Raw genomic sequence first — 25,613 nt, 5'->3', positions numbered from 1 at the left:
TCATCCGGAATGAAAAAAGTCTGCATTTTAATGTCTGTGTGAATTTTGGTTCTGTTATGGCAATAGAAATTCTGACTTTTTTTGTAATTTTATGGCTATATTCTTAAAATTGGCCATATTGGAGAAGCAGTACCAGAGGGGGAAAAAAATGCCTCCTAAAGCAGAGATTCTGATTTACTTTAACATATAATAAAAGACTAGATGGAAATCAGAATGGTAGAGGAAAGCTTAGGAGTTATTAAATTAAATTATTCGGGGGGGGGGGTGGTTTGTCCTGGGTAGAAATTTAAAAGTTAATATCTCAAAATAGAAGGAAGTTTTGTAAATAAATGAGAAACATACTAAAGATATCTGTTTCAAAATAGGAAGCTTTTCTAGGAATAAACTAGACAAGGAAGTTTACATTGGAATAGCGATTGTCTGACAAGTAAGGTTGATCATAATTTATATAATCTTAAACTGAAGGACAGCTCAGATTCATTTTCAGGGGAAGAAAGTAAACTAATCGCGTGCTCTTAAAGAATAAAAATGTATGCCAGGGTTTCCCTTCTCTTCACCTTTTATTCTAAAAAAGTTCCTTTGTTGATTTCTGCATCATGATCAAAATTCTTAGCTACTCCATATCATTCAGTTTTCCTGAATATCACTAAATAATAAATCTCTTGAGCTCTAAATATTACTAGTTGGGAAGTAACTTGCCTTGAGTCAGTTTTACATTAGTTTATTCTCTATGCTTTAAACCAACTGCCCTAAATAAAACACTTCCTGATTGATGTTTGATTTAAAATGAGAATTTCCTGTTAGAGATTTTAGCCTTATTGGATTGGTCTTGCTCTTTCAAGGCCCTGTGAAAGCACCATAAAGTTTTAATAAGCAATAAATGTAACCTTGTATATAAATTTCAGTGTTAGGTTAGCTTCTAATAACTAGTCTAAATGAACATATGCTTAAATTATAATGTCTTGTAAAATGGGGGGCTGAAAAAAGAGTGTGTGTGTCTAACGTGAAAGACATCACATTTAAAATATCAAATATTTATACTATTTCCTTTTCAAAATAAATGCATAGTTCCCTTTGTATGGTTACTGTGTCAATTTTTTTTCAAATTTTAATTATTTATTTATTTTTGTAGATGTACACTGCCAAATGGAAGAAATTAAAGTTGCATCCTCAATATTAGGCAAAGAAGTTTCTCAGAGTTGATAACAACGAAAATGGCATGAAGTGAGTTATGTTATAAAATGCAAAAGCCATTACGACTATCTCCTAAATATTTATTGTTAACAAAGTATTCCCTACTACATACAGTATATTGCAGAAAATGAATAAACATTCCTTGTACTTAAGTGGGAACTGCTCAGTAGAGCATGCTCAAATTTTATATTCTAAAAGAATTACACTTTATTTATTTACATTAACAGAGTACTTTTATATGACAAGTCTAACATATTAAAATTTTTCTATTTTTAAATATGATTAACAGTTACAATTATATTGTATTATTTCATTTACATATATTGCTACACTCCCTCCAAATCTTTCATACTAGAGATTTCACCAATATAGCCTTCTTGCCCTTTCTCTTTCCCCCACAATTTTGTTGAGATATAACTGACATACATCACTGTAAGTTTAAGGTGTACAGCATAATAGTTTGACTTAAATATATTGTGAGGTGATTACTGCAATTAGTTTAGTTAGCATCCATGATCCCATATAGCTACAATAAAAAGAGAAAGCAGAAAAATAGAAAAACAAATTTTTTTCCTTCTGATGAGAACTCTTAGGATTTACTTTCTTAACAACTTTCATGTATATCATACAGCAGTGTTAACTCTAGTCGTCATGCTGTACATTACATCCCTAGGACTTATTTATCTTCTAACTGGAAGTTTCTACCTTTTGACCACCTTTCTCCAATTCCCCCTTCCCCCATCCCCTGCCTCTGGTAACCACACATCTGATCTCTATGAGTTTTTGTTTGTTTTTTTAGATTCTACATATAAGTTAGATCATACAGTATTTGTCTTCCGGTCTGACTTATTTCACTTAGCATAATGCCCTCAAGGGCTATCCATGTTGCCACAAATGGCAGGATTTCCTCATTTGTTATGGCTGAAGGATGTTCCATTGTATGTATACACTAAGCTTCTTTATGCATTCATCCATCAATGGACACTTAGGTTGTTTCCATGTCTTGGCTATTGTAAATGCTGCTGCTATGAACATGGGGGTGCAGTTATCTTTTTGAGTTAGTGTTTTCATTTCCTTTGGATATATTCCCAGAAGTGGAATTGCTGGATCGTTGGTAGTTCTATTTTTAATTTTTGAGGATCCTCCATAGTGTTTTCCATAGCAGCTGTACCAGTTTACAATCCCAGCAACAGTGCAGAAGGGTTCCCCTTTCCCACATCCTCACCAGCATTTGTTGTCTCTTGTCTTTTTGATGATGGCCATCCTAACAGGCATGAGGTGATATCTTATTGTGGTTTTGATTTCCAATTCCCTAATGACTAGTGAGGTTGAGCATCTTTTCATGTAACTGTTGGCCTTTTGAATATCTTCTTTAGAAAAGTGTCTCTTTGTCTTTTGCCCATTTTTTAATTGGATTATTTGTTTTTTTGCTATTAAGCTGTATAAGTTCTTTATATACTTTAAATGTTAACCCCTTATCATATATATGGTTTGCAAATATCTTTTCCAATTCTGTAGGTTGTCTTTTCACTTTCTTGATTGTTTCTTTTGCTGTGCAGAAGCTTTTTAGTTGTGGTTCCACTTGTTTATTTTTTATTTTGTTGCTTGTGCTTTAGGTGTCACATCCAAAAAAATCACTGCCAAGATCCATGTCAAGGAGTTTACTGCCTCTGTTTTCTTCTCGGAGTTTCATGGTTTCAGGTCTTATGTTTAGGTCTTTAATCCATTTGGAGTTAATTTTTGTGAATGGTGTAAGATAGTGGTCTAGTTTCATTCTTTTACATGTGAATATTCAATTTTTCCAGGACCATTTATTGAAGAGACTGTCTTTTCTCCATTGAGTATTCGTGGCTCCCTTGTCAAATGTTAGTTGACCGTACATGCTTGAATTTATTTCTGGGCTCTTGATTCTGTTCCATTGATCTATTTGTCTTTTTTTATGCCACTACCATACTGTTTTTATTACTATAACTTTATAGTATAGCTTGAAATGAAGAAGTGTGATGCCTCCCACTTCGTTCTTCTTTCTCAGGATTGCTTTGTTTATTCAGGATCTTTGGTGGTTCCATATAAACTTTAGGATTGTTTTTTCTACTTCTGTAAAACATGCCATTGAACTCTTGACAGGGACTGCACTGAACCTACAGATGGCTTTTGGCAGTATGGACATTTTGACAATATTAATTCTTCCAATCCATGAACACAGGATACCTTTCCATTTATGTGTGTCATCTTTGATTTCTTTCATCAACGTCTTGCAGTTTTCAGAGTAGAGATCTTTCACCTCCTTGGTTAAGTTTAGTCCTAAGTATTTTACTGTTTTTGATACTATTGTAAATGGGATCATTTTCTTTATTTCTTTTCCAGATAATTTATTGTTAGTGTATAGAAATGCTACTGATTTTTTTATGTTAATTTTGTATCCTACAACTTGACTGAATTCATTAATTAGATCTAACAGTTTCTTGGTGGAGTTTTTAGGATTTTCTATACATAAAATCATATCATCTGCAAACAGAGACACTTTTACTTCTTCTTTTCTGATTCTGATGCCTTTTCTTTTTCTTGTCTGATTGCTTTGTCAAGGACTTCCAGTACTATGTAGAATAGGAGTGGTGAGAGTGGGCACCCTTTTCTTGTTTCTGATCTTAGAGGGAAAACTTTTAGCCTTTCACCATTGAGTATGATATTAGCTGTGAGTTTATTATCCATGGCCCTTATTATGTTGAGGTACATTCCTTCTATACCTAATTTAAGAGTTTTATGATGAATGGACATTGAGTTTTGTCAGCTGTTATTTCTGTGTCTATTGAGATGATCATATGATTTTTTTCTTTCTATTAATGTGATGTAGCGCATTGATTTGCATATATATTGAACCATCCTTGCATCCCAGGTATAAATCCCACTTGATCATGGTGAATGATCCTTTTAATGTGCTGCTGAATTTGGTTTCCTAGTATTTTATTGCAAATTTTTTATCTGTATTCATGAGGGATATTGGTCTGTAGTTTTCTTTTTTGTTGGTATCCTTTTATGGCTTTGGTATCAGGGTGATGCTGGCCTTGTAACATGAGTTTGGGAGTGTTCCCTCCTCTTCAGTTTTTTGAAAGAGTTTGAAAAAGATCAGCATTAGTTCCTTAAACGTTGGTAAAATTCACTGGCAAAGCCATCTGGTCCTGGACTTTCTTCATTGGGAGATTTTTGATTACTGATTCAATCTCCTTAATAGTAATTGGTCTATTCAGATTTTCTATTTCTTCCTGATTCGGTCTGGGTAGTTTGTATGTTTTTAAGAATTTTTTCATTTCTTCTGGGTTATCCAGTTTGTTGGTGTATAATTGTTCATAGTAGCCTCTTATGATTCTTTGTATTTCTGTGGTTATCAGTTATAATGTTCCCTTTTTTATTTATAATTTTGTTGATTTGTGTCCTCCCTCTTTTTCCTTGGTTAGTCTAGCTAAAGGTTTGTCAATTTTGTTTGTCTTTTCAAAGAACCAACTCTTAGTTTGGTTAATCTTTTTTATTGTTTTCCTGTTCTCCATATATTTTATTTATTTCTGCTCTAATCTTTACGGTTTCCTTCCAACTTTGGGCTCAGTTTGTTCTTTTTTTTCTAGTTCCTTAAGGCATAGAGTTAGGCTGTTCATGTGGGATCTTTATTGCTTCATAATGTAGGCATTTATTGCTATGACTTGCCTCTTAGAACTGTTTTTGCTCCATCCCATAAATTTTGGTATGGTGTGTTTTCATTTTCATTTGTCTCAAGATACATTTTTATTTTCCCTTTAATTTCTTATTTGATCCATTGGTTGTTCAGGAGACTGTTGTTTAATTTCCACGTATTCATGAATTTTCCAGTTTTCCTCGTTACTGATTTTTAGTTTCATACCATTGTGGTCAGAAAGGATATTTGGTATGATTTCAGTCTTGTTGAATTTGCTAAGACTTGTTTTGTGGCCTAACATGTGGTCTATCCTAGAAAATGTTCCCTGTGCACTTGAAAATAATATGTATTCATTCTGCTGTTATCAGATAGAATGTTCTTTATATGTCTGTTAGTTCCATTTAGTCTCAAGTGTTGTTCAAATTCACTGTGTCCTTATTGATTGTCTGAATCAATATCCATTGAGTGGGGTATTGAAGTCCCCAACTATCATTGTATTGCTGTTTATTTCTCCTTTTTGCTGTTTGCTTTTTAACTTGTAAACTAGAGTTGTAAGTGAATTATGCACCACCATTACGCTATTATAGAATCCAGCTTTGACTATATGTTTACCATCACCAGGGAGTTTTATACTGCCACTTTATGTTTTTATGATGTTAATTAGCATCCTTTTATTTCCACTCAAAGAACTCTCTTTTGCATTTCTTATAAGGCAGGTCTGTGGTAAGGAACTCCTTCAGCTTTTGTTTGTTCAGGAAAGTCTTAATCCCTGCTTCAATTCTGAACGTCAGCTTTGCTAGGTATAGAATTCTTGGTTGAGTTTTTTTTCTTTCAATATTTTGAATATGTCATCCCATTCTTTTCTGGCCTGAAAAGTTTCTCTTGAGAAGTCCACTTATATTCTTACCGGGGTTCCCTTGTGTGTAACTTCTCTTTTCTCTTGCTTTTAAAATTCTTTGTTTTTGACTTTGGAAAATTTAATTATAATGTGTCTCGGTGTAGCCTTATTTGGGTTCAACCTATTTTGGGTCATTTGAGCTTCTTGGATCTCGATGTCTGTTTCTCTCCCCAGATTTGGGAAGTTTTCAGCCATTATTGCTCTAAATATACTTTCTGTCCCTCTCTTTATTTTTCTTCTTGAATTCCCATAATGTGAATATTGTTTCTTTTCTTTGTGTTTCATAATTGTGTTTCATAATTCCTTTTTCATTTTTTCTTTTAGCTCCTCTGACTGGATAATTTCAATTGTCCTATCTTCCAGGTTGTCGATTCTTTCTTCTGCATGGTCAAGTCTGCTTCTGAAGCTCTCTATTGAATTCTTCAGTGCAGCTGTATTTTTCAGCTCTAAGATTTCTGCTTGGTTTTTTTTTTAAGTTTCTATTTCTTTGTCAAATTTCTCATTTTGTTCATGTATTGTTTTCCTAATCTTATTTAGTTGTCTGTGTATTCTTGTAGTTTACTAAACTTCTTTGATAGGATTGATTATTCTGAATTCTTTGCCTGACAGTTCATAGATCTCCATTTCTTTAGGATTAATAGAGCTTTATTACTTTCCTTTGGTGGTATCATATTTACCTGATTTTTCATGATCCTTGCTTTGTTATGTTGGTATCTGTGCATGTGAGTAAGTGGTCTCCTCTTCCAGATTTTACAGGTTTGCTTTGGCAGAGACAGTTCTTCACCAGTCAGCTCAGTTTGGGTTTCTGGATGTGTCTGCTGGTAACATCTTTGGGTAGATGGCGTCTCCTGTTAGGGTCTATTTTTGGGTGAGGCAACTATTTGAACTCTGTGGTTGGGGGTAAGAGGGATGTGCCACTGGCTAAGAACAGCTGGACAGGACTGCTGGCTTGGTTCCCTACACAGGTGAGGCTGTAGGATAGGCTTCACAGTTGCCTGGATTCTCTGGTCAGGCTTATTACATGGTTGGGACTGGGTACTATACTCAGCAGTAGGTGGAGCTGTGAATTTGCTTCCCTGCCCTGGTAGGGCAGCAGGACAGGACCTGGAAGGCTTGTTGTTTGGGGACCCAAATCAGACAAGAGTGTGCGCTGAATATCCTGGTCAGGTGAGGCCACCAGCTTTGCTCTACAGACGGAAAGCCACAGGATGTGCTCTCTGTTCAAGTGCCTTTGAACGCAGAGTGTTGGATGGGCTACGCAGCTTCCCATGTGCTCTGGTAAGGTTCCTTGGTCAGGCAGGCTGAAGGCTGTATTCAGCAATAAGTGGGGCTACAAATTTTAGTCTCCCTGCTCTGCTGCACTAATGCTCTTTGTTTGTGGTCTTGGCTCAAGCCAACCCGTGTCCCAAGTTCCCTAGCCAAACAGGGCCACTGGCTTTGCTCTGGGGGTGATGAGCTCTGCTCCCTCTCCTCTCAGCTCGAGAGTTTCTGGGTTATGCGGCTTCCAGGTGTTCTCGCCAGCCTTCCTGTCAGATAGGAATCGGGGCCTTGCTCTGCAGTGGGTGGAGCTGTGTCTCTGGCTCCTGCCTGGGCAGGACTGGGAGGGCCAACTTCAGGCAATTCCAAAATAAGCTTCCTGGTCAGGAGGCACCAGGAGCTGCAGCAGATAGGGCTATGGCTCAGCTCTTCTGCCTGGGCACGGGCAGACCAGCCTCCACGGCTGGCAGTACTTCTCCTTTGGGGACCCAAATTTGGCAGACCTGCACCCTGCTGAATTCCTCAGACTGTGCCATCGATCTGACCCTGCAGATGAGCAAAGCCATCTACTTGGGGCTCTACTTTGAGCAAAGACTACTACTTGGGCTCTGCAGATAGGAACTCGGTCTGCCAAGACCCAAGTGCTGGTCATCAGAAGCGCCTCCCACCTTGTCCATGTCAGTTAGACTCCCAGTGGTTGAGCCCCACAGATTCCCCTGCGATCTCCATGGGGCATAACCAGAGTAGGGGCTCCCACAAAGTGACCCACAATGCTGGAGTGCTGGATGTCACGCCTGGGCTCTCTCTTCCCACTGAAGGAACGGAGGCGCAGGGGAGACCTCTTGGCGTGGTGCTGCACTGGCCTGTGATAGCTGTGCAGTCAGCATGCAGCCGTTCCTCTTACCCTTCCAATGCTGTCCGTCGTGCTCTCTGTGGCGTGAGGTGGTGCCTCAGCCTCACTCTCAAGTTCTAGGATTCTCTCAGTGGTGAAGTGTTGTTGGTTGTTCTTATTGTGAGGGGGAGCGAAGTCAGGAATGACCTTCGTCACCATCTTGGTGCCATCACTCCTTTCCCCTTACTCTTTACTCTGTTCCCATTTCAGCAAAATTTAATACGTTATCCTATTAAAAAATTTCACATGTTCAAAATATTGATGTAGATTGTAAAAGTTAAGTGTAAATTAACCCCTTTACATTCTAGAATGTACTAATAATTTAAAACCATACAGCATGACTATTATTTATCTCTGTCCAAACATGGCAACTTTTCTCCACTAAGTTTCTTCAGATCAAAAGGTTAGGACACCCAATAAAGTCCTATTTTTAATCAAAAGACAAGGGAATGATTCTGCTTCAATGTGTATTTTAGCAAAACATAAAAACTTTTCAGAACTAACTTTCAGCAGTCAGTGGTCATCAGCTGTGTTACTAATGTTAATTAAACCATATTAACCAGTTACACAGTTTCTAAAACAGTAGATGACAAAACTTATTCCAGTAGTTAAATAGACATAGGAACCAAATTCTCTAGCTCTTAACTGGGATTTTCCCTCATTGAAAATGTTATGCTACTTAACTTTATACATTGTTATACTTCAGGGATCAGGCTGGTGGTTGGCCCACACTGTCTTGGTAATGTAGTCTCTGGAAAAGTAAGAAAGGGCTGTTTTTTAAAAAGCTAATTATGATCTGAAATTCATATTTAAGAACCAGAGAGTAAATGTTGCTTCTACTTTATTAGGTATTAGACCTGTGTTAGAGAAAAAGGGAGTTATAAGTTTTAGCTTTTTTAAGTGATGATGAGAAGTAAGAGACTCCAGAAAAAGGCAACAAAATTATTATAACAATTCAGATTATCTAAGGAAAAGTTAACCTGAAAGATAAGCTTAAGCAATTACAAAGCTCCTCAGTTACAGAAATATATCTACTAACCAAAAGGGTGCATGTCAACAGTGTGCTCTGTTATTACAAATGTTGATAACAGGAAGGAAGGTAACATCAGATGTTTTAGAAAACAAAATATGCATGTGGAAGTGAAGTAAGGGGAAAGACTGAAGATGGTAACAGGTGCTAGGGGAGGGGTCAGGGCACTTTCTGAGCAGATGCATGCTATGACAAGGAAGATTCGTATCGATAACCTCAGGTGATGGTAGAGGTCACTGCTCTATAGTGAATAAAACTTCCATAGTCTAGAGTGATTTTTGAAATGGGGAATAATTTTCCTTATATTTATTTGGTAAAAGAAATGGCTACTTCCTGTTCTTCAACATCTAAAGAAACTAAGAGCTGGCCTTTTTTTCCCTTTTCATTGCTACATTTTATGATTCTCAATGACACATACCATTTCTTGAGTTATTTTTTTAAATTGCACTGTTCCCTTATTTTTGGAAAGTGTTTCCTGTGTGTCCTTTAGTTTGAAACTCCACAGAGAAACTTCAGGCAGTGAGAAACACGGCTTCATCAGAATCCCGGTCCTTGGCACTGTCTTCACTTGGTACACAATCCCCACCACTTGGAGACCGACAGCTCAAATCCTCCACGCCAGACTCTTGGTCACTGTTGGCTGAGAGATCTGGATCTGAGCTTTTCAAATTGTCTTGGGTTAGAATCAGAGCAGAATCTTCATCGCCTTGTGAAGGGCTCCTGGATGGAAATGACTTCATGTTCCCACTGTAATCCTGGGGAGTGTTGGCTGTGCTGTTGTCTGAGGTAGAAAACCCTGAGTGTTTGCTGGGTTCACTTGGCTTACTCTTCACTTTAGTGTGATTTAACTGGACTTTTTGAATTTTTTCCAGCCTCTAAAAAAGAAATAACAGTTTCAGGGGAAAATCATAAATAATTTATCTTTTTTATACATGCATGCCTTTAGTATTCATTACTTTCCAGCTGGGTATAATGTTAAGAACACAGGATTTAGATGGACTTGGGTTCAAAGCTAGACTGTATGACCTTGGACAAAATAATTAGATTCTGTGAGGCTTGGTTTCTTCACCTCTAATCTAAGGATGGTAATGCCTGCCTTAGCATAGGTTTTCTATAAAATGCAAAAAATATAACACAGGTAAAGCACCTGACAATCAGTAGTCATCCTTTTTTCTATACCTTTATGGTTTTACATAATAATTTTCCTCCTATGAACTCAAAATACATTTTTTAAAAATCAGGAATGAGGTTTTGATTATCTAGTTTTTTAATTGAGATTTACATCACGTACCATAAAACTCACCCTTTTAAAATGTACAATTCAGTGGTTTTTAGTACATTCACCAAGTTATTCCTCTATTCACTACTGTCTAATTCCAAAATATTTTCATCATCCCAAAAGAAAACCCCATACCCATTAGCAGACACTCCCCATTCCCCCCTCTGCACAGCCCCTGGCAACCGCTAATCTACTTTCTATCTCTATGGATTTGCCTAATCTGGATATTTCATATAAATGGAATCATACAATATCTAGCCCTTTGTGTCTGGCTTCTTCCACTTAGCATATGTGCTCAGGGTTCATCCATGTTGTAGCATATATCAGTACTTCATTCCTTATTATGGCTGAAAAATATTCCATTGTATGAACATCCACATTTTGTTTATCCGTTCATCAGATGATGGACACTTGGCTTGTTCAAAATACATTTTGATGCACAGAGTTAAAACCTGTTTGTCCAATAATGTAAAATTAAGGCAGAGCTCTCCATATAGGTCCAAAGACATTTTGTTTAACCCTTGCAGATTTATAATAGAGTAAGATTTATGGTTGGTTTCAAAAGTTCTCAGAACCAACCATTTAACTTCCTAAATTTGTTTTATCCATCTTTCTCCAGTATGCACTTGAGTTTGCATCTCTAGACTTAAGATCTTTCCTGTTTCTGTCTTGAATGGTGATGTTTTCTAGGAATGTTATTTTATGCTGGACCCAGAGGAGTCAGCCTCACCAGCTGCCTCTAAATGACTCTCTCTATTGTTGGGGCCCCTGAATCATAACACATCATTTCCCCCAGGCCATTCATATGCAGGTGAATAACCACTTGGAGAAAGGAGTAGACTTTCTTGGAACTCAACTTGTGGTATTTTGCCAACCTTCATTTAGATATTTACCAATCGGAAAGTAGGAAACTGGAAGTTCTCTTCCCGTCATATTATTGCTTCATGAGCTATAATGAAGAACCGTAACGTACTGACAATTTCCCAGCCTTCATGCTAATACTTTTTCTACACTGCACATGCTGTCAGGGGTGGGAGGGTGGGGTGCTTTTCATCTTAAATATTTAGCATCAATTCAGAATTCAGGTCCAGACAACAGGAACTGAGTGTCAATTCTTAAGCGAGTGAACGACATGATGATGTAAGGGGGTTTTAAGAAGACGAGTAAGGCAGAATGAAGTGAAGCATCCAAGTGGGTTTGGTGATCAACTAAACAAGTGGTGTCACTGGAAACAAAGTGACATAATTAGGAAAAACATTTAAGTTACGATAACCCCCCTGGCCAAGTACTGGAAGTTATAAAAGCCAGAAGATAGACTGTTGATACTCAAATCTCAGCTATTATCATTTATAGATAAATATATCATAATTAGTCTTAAAAGTGGAGAAATAAATTTTTACTACAAATGCATATATATGATTTTATTCTTTCACTTTGAACCTCATTTTTTTTCATGTATTCTCCAGAAAGAATTCATTTTAGTACTCTCAAATAACAGTAACCAAAAAAACCTGACCTCTAGTAGGAACAGCCAACTAGTTCAGCAAACCGTGGAAGTGCACCACAAGCCAGGTGTCTGAAATGTATTAAGTGCCTAGGCCTGGGCTTCAGTTATCTGGGTACTCACCTGGTGGGGTTGTTTTCAGGTTATCCACTGGCTAAAAATATGAATCAAATAAAAATATGAATATTATGTTGCTACATTTCACATATCCCGAGTCATGAGAGGCTTTACTGGAGCAGTGATCGTCAAGCAATAAGCACAGAAAATAGATTAATAAGAGCAAGTTTGTCTTACCTCTTCCAGGGCCTCTAGTTCTTCCTCCAGCTGCTGGGTTTCCTCCTTCACTGCCATGAGGTAATCCGTAACTGACTGTCGGGGCTGCAGTCCCTTTTCAAAGCGGTTATACATTCCACTCCAAAACCTGGAAAGGAGGGCAGAGCTGTACGATACCACCGTATCAGTCTGTAAATTCACATTCTCAAGTCTTCAAAGGTATCTTTAATACCACAGTCCTACAGTCCTAATAATAACCAAATGAAATTACAGACTCAAAAAAGCCACCCACTTAAGGTAATAATTTCATGTTCATGTTTTCTGTTTCTTGGGTCAGTAAACTTCTTTTGGGGAGAGTAAATTCATGAAGAGTCTACTTGTATATATGGTACTGAATTAGAAGGCCTATAATTTTCTAAAATAGATTGAAGTAGCACGTTACCATTTTCTTTTTTTTTTTTTTTTTTTGGTTTAAGAAAATGGCTTAGTTTTGAAGAAAACTTGGAAAATTAGTGATTGTATTAACATTTAGAATCTTTCAGCTGCCAAGGAAGTCTTTTAAATTTGAGGTTTTTAGCTTGTTTTTATCACAACCACCAAAAATTTATATTTGCATTTGTAATAAATCCTCCCTTTTATCCTACACAATCAAGCATACTGGAATGCAAATGAAAATAAATAGTATTATCATGGGGAAGTCCATAGACCCACTCTTTACTTAGAAAAGTACTTTGAGGGGCTGGCCCCGTGGCATAGCGGTTAAGTGTGCGCTCCACTGCTGGTGGCCGGGGTTCGGATCCCGGGCGCGCACTGACGCACCGCTTGTCAGGCCATGCTGTGGTGGCGTCCCATATAAAGTGGAGAAAGATGAGCACGGATGTTAGCCCAGGGCCAGTCTTCCTCGGCAAAAAGAGGAGGATTGGCATGGATATTAGCTCAGGGCTGATCTTCCTCACAAAAAAAAAGAAAAGTACTTTGAGGGCAGGGACTTGCTGTCATTCACTGTTTTATCCACAGTGCCTAGAACAGTGCTTGCTCCTCAATAATATATTTGTTGACTGGCTATTAATAAGAAGTCAGTTGCAATACAATTGATTGCAGTATGTCCCAGCAACTCTCAAAACTGCTGTATTACACAAACATGGAGGCATTTTGTGTGTGTGTGTGTGTGATAGAATTAATATTGTTATAAAATTCTGGGGAAAAAATTAGATTGAAGTAATTAACAACAAAAATAAATCGAGGAATAAAAACTGTAGAGGAATAAAAGCCAGTAAGTGTGCACTGGGAGAAGGAATGTGGTTTTCTCAGTTTATTCTGTGTAAGGTTATCTGTTTGCTGACCTCTGCGCCATCCTTCCATGTCATACAAGCCTAAAGAAAAAGCGGAAGAGTAAAATATAACATACATACGCGGTACATAGCTAGTAAAATCTGTAGGATGCCACCCTGCTCTCCCCCTCCCAATATATACAGTCTTAAAATAATGTATTTCCACAGGGGAATAGTTCCACTAGGACTTGATTCAGCAGAGGAAGAAGGTAAGCTATGTCATGATCACCTAAACTTGTGATTCCACATTTAACTTATAAGGCACTTGGTTTATTCAGTCCCCTTTCCTTTCCTTCCTTCCTTCCCTTCCCTCCCTTTCACTTTTAAATAAATGGAACTTATATTTTAAGATACCATTATTACAAAACATCAACTTCTAAAGAGAATTCCATATTTACAGGAAAAGGAGAGGGAGAGTGGCAAAAATACCAGATCAGATATTTCAGCATCCTCCTTTGGTGTGTTTTGTGTTCAAAAAAGCCTCAAAGCTTAGTGTTTCATACACTTTGGCCTCCAAATATTAAACAGTGCCAGAATCTCAATTCATAACGATACGTAGTAAGGTCCTAGAGGTTCACATACTTGTACATGAAGTTGCATGGCGTGGTGGGGAGACGAAGGATTCCCCGGGTCTGACTGTGATCAGCTCTAAATAGAGGATTCATGTAGTCGGCCCGATTCTTCCACAGGTGAGCCCATAAAGAGTATGTTCTTTCCTGAATTCTGTTATAAAGAAAACAAGCCTGAAAATGACCTATATTGGTTCTTAGAAATAGTAGATATGTAATATTAAAGCTGGAAAGGGACCAGTAATTTTTATTTGAATATCAGGTGTCCCTGTTCTGTAGCAGGGAAATTTACAGTCTTTGTCTGTGACTTCATGGTGTAGTGGAAGGACACTGTAATAGTCTCAACTCCTCTCTTTATCTGTGTTGGCCTCGACAAGATGTTTAACTCCTCTGAGTATAAAATAAAACTGCTATGTAATTTTGGGGGGATTTTTCCCCAAATAGTCGTTGACCTTTCATTAGTTGCCAGGTACTATTTCAATGCTTCACATGTTTTCTCTCATTTAATCCTCACTGAATTCCTATGAGATATGTCCATTTTACAGATGAGGAAACTGAGACTTAGATCAAGTAGTTTCCCAAAGTCACATGGCAAGTGAGTGGAACAGCCAGGATTCAAACCCAACCAGTTACCATGAAATTGGCTAGTCTACTGCAACAACCCACAAAACTCTCTAGGAAAACAGGTGAGCTTAAAGGATGCATTCTGCTACTTTTAAATCATTACCATTTATCAGGAATCACACTGAAGTTCCTTAGAGAAAACATATAACTAGTGTCCACTAGAAAAAGTCATTTTCTTTCTGTTCAGACAGTACAAAACTATTGGCGTCTGTTTTATTTGAACTGATCATTTCTGAAATTAAATCTGATATTATTATGTACACCACAGTTAAAATCACTTTATTTAATGAAAATTTCAAAAATATTCTCTCATTTGCTATTGTTAAGTTTTTGACTTTATAATTTATTTTAAAGTCCATGTTTCATCTATGTTTTCCCTCTGGATAAAAGCAGTACAGTTTTAATCTGAGAATATATCCACCAAAGATGTCTTTTTCCTTTTAAATGCAAAAAATCACTTTCTCGGACTCCAGAAAGTTTCCTTTCAATACTAGTGTGTCAAGTCTACCACCCTGTCTGTGGGTATCAGGCAGAAACTGAGGGAAATGAACTTGTACTTATCTTTGTCAGTTAATGACTAAACCATTTATGAAGTGATGTCAGAAAAAAGAAAATAACTTTAATCTGTCAGCATAAATGTGTGGCTAAAACAGTCTTCAAAATTAAGAAAGACCATCTGAAATGCTCAGTCACCAAATCTTTAGGTAAAAATTAAACATCAAAACACTTACTTGAGTTCTTGTCTCTCCTTTTGGCTGTTACATAAGAAGTTTCCAAACTGGCAGGAATAAATGTGATGTTGAATGTGAATCAAAAACCTCTCGTTGAACTCAAAGGCACAGGGAAACTGTTCCATTAACTGCCAGACACACTCAATGAACTGGTCAATAACTGGGGAGATTTCTTTTGGATCACCATCTAGATTGCCATATCTATAAAACAAAGTATTAGAGGCTTTTTATAGCAAGTTTTTAATTTGAAAGCTATAAATACAGAAACAATCATAAAAGCAACTCTAGTTCCTAAATAAATCTTATAAACCCAGAACGCGGAAGTGGAAAAAATAATTTTTTAAATTAAAATTTCAAGAGAAACTTTGTAGTGAAGGTCTAGGTAGAGAAGGGATATATTCACGTTATAGTTACAAAAGAAAGTGTTACTGCTGGAGATAAAATTCAAGGAAACCCTCCATGGAAAAAGAGCATTCTTTAATTCAAATTTTAAAAGTACATCAGAACTTTTGAAATAAATCTTCCACTTTATTTTAATTAGCGTCTAGTGGGAGAGTAGGAAGAAACGTCTGAGCAACTTTAGAGTTTTACTTTTGCACTGTTTTGTTGGGAAGGAATGAGGAAGAAAGACAACTTGAAAACATTGCAGTTCCCCAAGCTTCTAGGACTATTTCCATTTCTAGAGCAGCATTAAAACTTGTCACATAATTTATTTCCATATGACCACAGATTCCCATATACCTTTATATCTCTCATATCTTTGTTTTTCAAGAGTACATCAGAATCTTCTCCTTCATATTTATATCGATTTTTTCAGTGAAGATTGCCTAGTCCTTTACAATATTATGTGAATTTTAGAAGGACTCCAAAAGGGTGATTTGGGTGCCATCAAGTACAAAATAACAATACAGAACCTTATCTTCTCAGTAATGAATAATCAACTTGAGAAAGAGAAATGAGCAAGGAGTTTTGCCAAGAGTGGAAACATTAGAAATTGTCTGGAAACTTCTCAAAAGTTTCAGTTCCATTCACCTTTGCCAGCTTTAAAGAGGATTGCATCATATATTTCTTCCTCATAAAACAAACAATTATCCAGCCAGTCTTCAGCCATTTCCGTATTCTCTCTGTCCATATATCCTCTATCTTGGAGATCCTAACTGCCTAGCCAGGTAGTCAGTAGAACCGCAAAACTGAAAATAACTGTGATATTAAGAAGGTCACTTAATTGTTTGGGGGGTTTAATTTTCTCATTTGTAAAATGGAATCATTGTGCTTTCCTGGAAAAATAATTAATTATAATAATAGGATTCCAGAAAACCACATAATGAATGCTCAGTTAATATAATGTTACATGCAAACACTACAAAAATAAATATGGGCAATTCCATGAACTTAGAATTTATTTTAGGAAAACTCATTGAAAGAGTCAAAAATGTATATCAAAATATCTAATTAAATTAATATTAGCATGCTGCCTAAATATAAATTTTAGCACCAAAAGACTAGATTATACCAGCTGCAACATTTAACCTTCAGAGATCAGAGAATACCAGAATACAGGTCAGGCATTACCAACACTAACAAAAGGAGGTTGGTGGCTTTAGAGTCTAAAAACAATAGCTTCTGCTTATTAAAAGCTTAGTATACGGTCCAGGTAAGGAGCTAGGCTAGTTACATATACTTTTAAAAATCCTTGCCCTAATCCTATGGAATAGGGAGGGTATCCCCTTTTCACAGATGGGACACCAGCACTCAGAGAGGACAGATGCCCGAGGCCACACAGCTAGTGAATGCTGCAGCCTGGATTTGGAATTGGATCTCTCTGGCTCCAAAGCCTGGGCACTGTCCTACATTACCTTTCCAGAGACATCTGGGTCAGACCTCACCTGTGACACAAATGCCTTAGGACAAGCCCAATTTAACTCCCAGTGTGAAAGATCAAAGAGAAACTGTTCCAGAGGCATGTCACAACTTGCAGCTTAAAGTGAATGCACTTCAAAAACGGAACAATTTAGTAAATCAAATGTGTTTGGTAGGAGCTAGGGAGAGCCAATCCTTTCTAAGTCAATTAATGAACAAGCATTCTGTCTCTTCCAGAACAATTTAACATTAACTAGTTCTGCCCAACAAATACTAACTTCAGAGTTAGAACTTCATTTATCTGTGATACAATGTATACAACAAAATTGTAACCTTCTGAATCAGATACACAAACTTTTTAAAAGTAAGGCTATTTCCCCCACTCAATTGAGAACCTCAGAAACAGATTTTTTTATCGTAAACATTCAAAACAACAGATTTTTAAATATTTCTCACCTGTGATTAAACTTATGACCAAAGGAAATCCAGTCCTTTTCAATTAATACCTACACAAGAAAAAATATAAATATCATAGAGAGAAACAAACGAGGAAAAATAGGAGACCATAACCAATAATGTTGAAGGATTCAAAAGTTCTTGGAGCAGAAGTCACTATCCTCAGGAAACCTGCAAATGAATGAGACTCATCATCCACCAATATAGAGATGCATATGGGAAGGGCAAAGCTGAAGGTCATCCATAGGAAAAATAAATGGGAATGGATATATGCAAATGTAATAACGCCACCCACTGAGTGCTTTCTATGAGGCACTGTTCAGATTGCTTCATATACGATCTCCTGTCAGCGTAGGATAGGTATTATCGCTCTTATTTTACAGAAGGGGAAACTGAAAGAGATCACCTAAGATCACACTGCTAGGAAGTGGTTGATGCCACCTCATAACCCTGCTCTTTCTACACCAAAGCCCACCTCTTAACCAATATCTGATGCTGCCTGTGAGTATATCAAATATCAACCTTTTTACAAGAAACAATTAGGAATGTTTTCCATTGATCTTTACTACACATTAGAAGAATTCTAAAATGATAGGGGCTTGGGGCGTATTAGAAGTTTCAGCTGTGCTTTGGAGTTAGAGGTAACATGAGTTTACAATCTCCAATTGTCTGGATTTAAAAAACTTTTTAATCAAATAGCATAGAATAATCCCATCAATATCACCAGTGCTCTAAAATGGCCAGAGGTTTGCCCTAAAAAAAAATACTCGTAAATTTAATGGGGCAGAATCAGAAAGTCAGTGGTGGTAAAGGGTGTAAGGGAGAGGGGCCCTGTGGTCGTGTGTGACACAGAACCCACCCACTCTCCAAACGTAAAGGCAGGATCCAGCCCTCCTAACCTCTGTCCAGGGGAGGGCTCTGAAGCAGGAGTGTCACTCTCAAGTCTCAGTGCTGTCACACGTAATTGGAAGTTCTCTGACACTTTCAAAAACAAAAAGCCAAAGAGAGGAAACCTGCCTCTTCTCTCTTGTCCCCAGAGTGTCAGCCAATCTTATTTCATAAAGGAGATGTACAATAGAGACATCCTATTGGGGCCCTTCTGTCAGCCTCTATCCCTCGCATGGACTCAGGAGTCACTGAAGCACTTTTCTACCAAATCATGGTTCAGACGGCAGGAACCAGGTAATGTCTCTGCAGTCACTTTAAGAAAATGGTCCCAGCTTAGCCAGAGCTTCACCATTCCAGGCAACTACACAAATATTCTGCAGTTGGATGCAATATGTCACGTTCTGATGCACCCCTAAAAGGTACAAACTCTAGGAGAGGCTGTACTCACAATTTCAGCAAAGAACACAACACTGAAATTTTCAATATCCTCATCCAGAGTTGTGAGGGACTACTTAAAAAATGAAAGCAGTAAGTGAAAACAGTTTTTCCTCTCAAAGACTTTTTACATGCACAATATAGAAAACTTTTTCTCCAAATATTTTTTCTGAAAAATGTTTTCTGTTATATATTCACATGTAACCTCAAACTTGAAATACTTATGAGCAAATAATGTATAAAACTCACTATTTTACTAACTACTGAAAATATGTGCCCCCAAATTCACATTTAATAGCATTGACTTGAATTGGTTCCAACATCCCCCAAATTCACCTCTTTACTCCAAGCCTATTTCAACTTTTCCTCTTTAATCAATCTTGCTGATCTACCATGAGAAAAATAACAATGAGGAAAAAAAAAAGTTGCCGATAGTTGCCAAAAGAGAGGTCCATTCCATTCAGGGCCCCGCGTGGGAGAGTGGCCGGGCGGCTGCACTCACCATGAAGCCCTTCAGAGTCCGGTAGTGCGGATCCAGCAGGAGGCTGGCCACCGAGCACACCTGGGCAGTCCTGTCCCAGCCATCGGAACAGTGAACAAGCACGCTTGCCCCTTCCTCTGAAACTGCCTAGAAAACATAGGAGCAGCAAAGAGTTACAAAAAGTGGCTATAAAAAGGAAAAATCTTTCACCACAAGTAGGTTTGGTTTTATACTTCCAGAAGGAAACAGGCAAAAAAACAAAACCAAAAACTGTTCATTTATTTAGTGTTCATGCCCCCATCTAGTTAGGGCAGAGCCAAGGCATAGGTTGGTGCTGGTAGCTTTTCCTCCCCTTCCCATTATATCCAGAAGCCACCACCCAGGCCACCTCAACTAAGCACAGGTACTACATAAAGAATGCTTCCTGTGCAAACGTGCCTCCAAGACATATCTCCCAGCCCACCTTCACCCCACTCTCCTCCCCTCTGGGTTTCTACCTCAAGCCTTTCCTATACTGAAATTCTGGAGCTCCTACTGGCCTCAATCATTTTCAAAAAGGAAAAGACATCAAAATTATAAATTGTAAAACTAATTAGACATAAAAGGATAAGGACCAAGTAATGGATCCAGGGTGGAGGAAGGAGGAGAAAACAAAGGTAAAAATTAATAGCAAGTCTCTGCTAAGAAAAGAATTATCATCGCAAATGCACACACAATTTTTAGCTGAGTATCTTGGCAGTAAACATAAATTGGGAAACACGGTGGAGATGTCGTCATGGCATTTATCACTACCTCAAATTCTATTTTTATTCATTTTCTGTCTCCCACACCAGAATGTAAGCTTTGTGAGGGAAGAGGCTTGCTCTGGCTTATTCGGCATCGCATCCTCAGCACCTAGAAAAGTGCCTGGCACTAAATAAATATTTGTTTAATCAATTAATTATCTAATAAAGGGGAGCATACCACGTCATCAGAAAAAACATATAAATCTGAATTTATTGAAAAAACAACAAAATAGACAATGCATTCAAAAACAGCTTGTATGAAAGTTGCAGCAAGATTCTTCTACGGCAGAACGGACTCTACCTATCAAGTTCAGGAACATGACTTTTGCTTACGCCATCATTAATAAGGAGGCGCTGTTTACTAAGAGTGAAGCCTCAGGCCTCAGTCACTGAAGTGGCTCACATTTGGATGTACTCTCCTATGGAAAATTCCTCCATCTACAACTCAGCCTAACTGAAGAGAGAATATTCTGAAAATATTTCACTGCTTGACTGCTGTGCTGACATACTATCAACTGAGCACTATCTTCTCTTTCGCAAAATCACATCTTCAGAGGACAAACCTCGTGGAGGTCTGCAAAGCCAGCTCCCCACTCAGTGCGGCACACTTAGTACAGGGCAGCCAATGGGGAGGAAAGAGGATCTCCATTCTGAAGTCGGATGCACTGGCTGGTCTGCCCCTTGATTTATTTTCTCTGCAACTGCATACCTTTGCAATGAAGATTCCTGCATCCATGATGGCCTTGATGTGCCTTAACCAGCCAGAGTTCTCCAGTCCCCACAGAAAGTCACTCATGGAGGGAGACTTAAGTTCACACACTGCAAGATAAACCATGTTATAAAAGCCATCTCTCATTTTACATGTGATCATATTCGCAGGTAATTTGTTAATGATTCCTTCATTTAGTACTTTCTCAAATCAAGGTAAATGCTCAAGCTTACTAAACTTGATTCTATTGAACCATTTCAAGCAAGGTTTCTCTACCTACTTTGGTCAAGGGGGACACTGCATCTGTTTATAAATATTACATCTGTAAAGTTTAAACCCCAATATTAATCAAACCATTAAATGATACCATAGTAAAGGTCCAGCAGAGATCTATTTACCCTTCCAGCAAAGATACTCAAAAATGGGCCACTAAGGAGCACATGAGTTAAGAGTGCTATGGAGGAAAAAAGCAAATAACTAACTCCAGCACTTTCCCAGTTAGAACTGTCCATCATTCAACCACTTCAGTTTAGGACTACTGTGAAAACCCAGAACAGAACTATCCTCAAAGTCCTAAATGGAAATGACCCAACTCCTCTGGCCAACAACTCCCACCCAATGGGAGTAAAGTGTGTGAACTTGAAAATGAGATCCTGTACCTCTTAGCCGCTTCTAGGGCATCGTTAGGGGTTTTCCCTTTGATTGAAAATGAAGAAAACCTAGGATCCCAATGATATCCATATGTGTACAACTAAGGCAGGTATGTAAACACTCCTACAATATTAACAAGCAATTTCATCTCAAGATCTTATCTTTTAGTAACATGAAAAAGCTGTAGAACTAGTATTCTGGCTACATATCAAAAATATTACATTCCAAGGTTTATGGGTGTTATTCCTATAAAGCCCTTTTGAGGAACCCTGTAAATTAGCCAATGAAAATGAAATAATGTTCCAGAGATTTCTGTTTAAGTATATTTGACTGTACTCTGTGATGCACTGACATACGCAGGGAATAGGGAGCCCTATTTCCTACTCCCAAATCTGTTAGTAAAGTAATTAGCTGTATAATTTACACAAGTCATTTCAATTCTTTGAGCCTCGATTTCTTCATGTTTAAAACAGAAAGATGTACTAAATTACATCTAAGTACCTTTCCAACTCTAAACTCCCAGATTCAACTTAGTTAACTCTTGGAAAGCACTGTGTATTTGGAATACACAGTAAGCATTAATGACAATATTTAATTTATCAGATGCCCTTCCTTAAAATATGCCAGATAACAGAGGGTTCCCTCGTATTTCCTGCAACATAAGAGCCACACAAAAAAACGACAGGTAGTTAAATTCCGAGTCACAGATGATGGCAATGATGAAGGAAGTAACACCGAGATTCCCAGCAAAAGGCCCTACTTAAGAAATCAGATCATGACCATATTATGAGTATGTTTCCAAAAGCCTTCCCATTTGCCTTGCTTTTGGGTTTCTCACACTTGCACCATAAATTTCAGCTTTTTCCTAGTCTGTTAACTAGTTGTTAGTTATTATTCATCCATTTTCCAGCTTTAAAATTTTCGTCATGATCACCTCCTCTCCCATTCTCCTATTGTCTCATTCTTTTGTATTTCTTCCCTTTTTTATCACTTCATCATCATTTTAGTGAGGGTCAGAAGGAAGTGGATATATATATATGCATTAGTATGCTGTGTTTAACTGGGACAGAGACAAGAGATCAAACTTTGGGCCTGTGCGAGGCAAGGGCTGGAACCGAGATTCCCTGTATCAAACTGAGCTGTTAAAAAAAACTCCGTTCATAGACTCAGAGTAATGACCAGGAAGTGGGTCTCTGCTGGACTCTGCATAAGGAAATAAAAATTTATGCTGAGATACTGAAACCCCGGGTCTATTCTCATTCATGTTTGGAATCCAAAATTATAATTTCCTTATGTACAGGAGCTCCTAGCTGAGAAATTATCATATTTAGGCTGGAGTCTCGCAGATACCTGGCAGAAGGAAACCAAAAACTGCTCAGGAGTGACACTTCCATAATTTTGTGGAATCCCACAGAAAAAACTTCACTGAAGATAAGTGCACAATAAAAATTTACAACACCTCAAGGAGCAGTGTTCTCAAGTAAGAGCAAAGAGACAGAGAAAAAAAGATACAAGATGAGCACCTCAAGATTATGATATAATAGAACAGTCATCTGAAACCGACATTAATATATTTGAATTGGAGCAGGAGGATGGAAGGCTCCAGCAAAACATGAAATGGATCATTTTCCTGATGTGTGTGGATCCACACTTCTGGTTAGCTACGGTGGGGAGCTGTTCCCTGTCATCTTAGCTAATTCTTGGCCAGGCTTCCCACATTCCCCTCTCCGAGCTTCCAGGTTAGGATTCCTCACAGATATCTGCAGGATACTTGCAAGGCAGAAGTGAAGCAGCAGCCAACTGCAGGGCGTCTGTGCCCACGCTGATGAAGTGTCTGCCACTCCAGCCTGCCCCACTGCCCCCTGCCTCACGGCCCGCTTGTCTTCCCACTGCCAGCCCCGCTGACCTCCAGGGGCCTCAGGCCTCCACCCAGCACAGGAGCCGCCTTCCACAGGCCTCTTCACCAGCTGCCCTCGGCCGTCTCTGCCCTTAGCGACTTTCCTCTGATCCTCGAACACTCATCCCCCTCTGCGCCCTGACCTCTCCAACACCTCCCTGACACAAAGCCCCTTTCCAAACCCCTCGCAGTCGTCCTGCTTCCCTGAACAAACACTGCCTGACAGCGGTTCAGAGAGAACTGAGCAAAACAAAATTATGAGACAATTACTAACTTCAGGGAAGACATGAAGTTGTTCTGGAAAGGAAATATAACCAGAGTATGCAAAAAGCCTCAGCTATAAATAATACTTACATAGTAATAATAATGTGCACACTGACTAAGGAGCTAACCAAAACTGTGATTTAAGTCTCTGAGGCAGAGGAGGGGAGGAAACGTATTCTGAGAGGTAGAGAGGAGAACATATGAAAGCTGTTGCTTCTCTTCCGTAGAGGGACGGCAGCAGACCATGTGCAAAATGGAAAAGTCGAGCAAGAGCAGTGAATCCGGTGATGTCAGCAATATGGAGGCCAAGGTCTAAGGTAAGAGAACGCAGCTGCCCTGCAAGTAGGAATGGAGTTGGAGACGGCTGGAGCACAGGACTGAGGTTTTGTTGTTGTTATAAACAGAGGACTATTCTATTTTTGAAAACTTTTTACAAGTACAACATTGACTGAAAAATAAAAACTAAATTTAAACAAACAAAATCTAAAGCCCGCAGCCTTCACTGGAGGCAAAGGCCCTCCTCTCCCTTGCCCTCCCCAACCCTTCACCTCAGAAACAGCTCAAGCTCTTAACAGTCTTCACTTCCGGCACCTAGAGATTTCCTCTTTCTTTCCTTTGCTTTTCTAACAGCTTTTTTGTGATATAATTCACTTAGAATACAGTTCACTCAAAGCGTACAATTCAGTGGTTTTTAGTACATCCACAGAATTGTGCATCCATCATCACAATCAATTCCAGAACATTTCATCACCCCAAAAAGAAACTCCTAACCCATTAGCAGTCACCCCCCATGATCCCTCCCCCAGCCCTAAGCAACCACAAATCTGCTTTCTTTCTCTATAGATTTGCCTATTCCACACACTTCACAGAAGCTGAATCATACAATATGTGATCCATCGTGACCGGCCTCTTTCACTCAGCATAATGTTTCCAAGATTCATCCATGTTGTAGCATGTACCAGTACTTCATTCCTTTTTAAGGCCAGATGATATTTCATTGTCTGGATATACCACATTTTTTAATCCATTCATCAGTTGATTTGGGTTGTTCCCACCTCTTGGCTAAAATGAATAATGCTATGAACACTCATGTACAAGTTGTTGTGTGGACATATGTTCATTTCTCTTGGGCATATACCTGGAGGTATATGGAAGGGGAAGTGCTGGGTCCCTTGGTAACCCTAGGGTTAACCACCTGAGGAGCTGCCAGAGGCACTGTTTTCCACAGCAGCTGCACCATGTTACCTTCCCACCGGCAGTGTATGAGGGTTCTGACGTCTCCACATCCTCACCAACACTTGTTATCATCTGTCTCTTTGATTATAGCCTCCCTAGTGGATGCGAAGGAATATCTCACTGTGGTTTTGTTTCCCTAATAGCTAATTCCTCTTCTTTACTGCAAAGTCAGTTATTCATTTAAGTAAATATTTGCTATATTTATCTGGAATTTCTAGGTGTTTTTATCATAGGGTATTTCATAGTAGCATAATCTGTGATCTTGGGCAAGTGGGAAGGCCTCTGTGTGTCACTTAGAGTTTAGCTGTATGTGAACTAACCTGTACCTCTTAGTAATAAGCATGGTGTGTACATGGGCCATAGCATGTGGTGCTGTTCAAGGGCGTGAGCTTCAAAGTCAGACGCTCCAGCACTCAAATCCCAGCTCTGTCCCTGCCCAACACTGTAACCTGGGGCTAGTTACTGAGCCCTGATTTCCTCAAGCATAAAATGGGGATAAAACGCCTTCCTCAAATAGTTGTTGAAGGATGAAATAATACATACAAATTTTGCTGGCAGACAGAAGATTCAAAAATGTTAGCTATGATATACACTTTATTATTTGTTCATCCAGCATGGTGTCCTCAGAGGTAGGACGTATTACACTCATTCAAACCCGTGAAAGCCGAGGCTCACAAAGACTGAAACACAAAGTGAGCAGTG

At 38.5% G+C, this 25,613-nt stretch overlaps 1 protein-coding gene and 1 long non-coding RNA gene across 3 annotated transcripts in view; one reads left to right on the top strand and one right to left on the bottom strand.

Moving 5' to 3' along the window:
- The first annotated feature begins 1,032 nt into the window (after positions 1–1,032).
- Positions 1,033–24,118, top strand: LOC131393970 (uncharacterized). The gene is made up of 4 exons (XR_009216025.1): positions 1,033–1,224; positions 13,494–13,534; positions 14,440–14,580; positions 23,903–24,118. It is a non-coding gene; the product is annotated as an uncharacterized LOC131393970 (long non-coding RNA).
- The window catches only part of MTMR7 (myotubularin related protein 7), a 106,538-nt gene continuing 89,657 nt past the window's right edge, over positions 8,733–25,613 (bottom strand). Inside the window, exons 8-14 of one of the 2 annotated variants that reach the window (XM_058525083.1) lie at positions 20,864–20,973; positions 19,391–19,516; positions 17,566–17,615; positions 15,250–15,450; positions 13,908–14,048; positions 12,016–12,142; positions 8,733–9,813 (exon numbers count right to left, since the gene is read on the bottom strand). In XM_058525083.1, coding sequence (XP_058381066.1) covers positions 9,451–9,813; positions 12,016–12,142; positions 13,908–14,048; positions 15,250–15,450; positions 17,566–17,615; positions 19,391–19,516; positions 20,864–20,973 — 1,118 coding nt within the window. In that variant the 3' untranslated portion in view covers positions 8,733–9,450. The remainder of the gene's footprint in view (positions 9,814–12,015; positions 12,143–13,907; positions 14,049–15,249; positions 15,451–17,565; positions 17,616–19,390; positions 19,517–20,863; positions 20,974–25,613) is intronic. The other variant, XM_058525084.1, reaches the window with a different exon arrangement.

The sequence above is a fragment of the Diceros bicornis genome, chromosome 29 (genome assembly GCF_020826845.1).
Source record: "Diceros bicornis minor isolate mBicDic1 chromosome 29, mDicBic1.mat.cur, whole genome shotgun sequence".
Classification (NCBI taxonomy): Eukaryota; Metazoa; Chordata; class Mammalia; order Perissodactyla; family Rhinocerotidae; genus Diceros; species Diceros bicornis.
The sequence above is the reverse complement of the archived record's forward strand: the minus strand, read 5'-3'. Positions and strand labels throughout refer to the sequence as shown.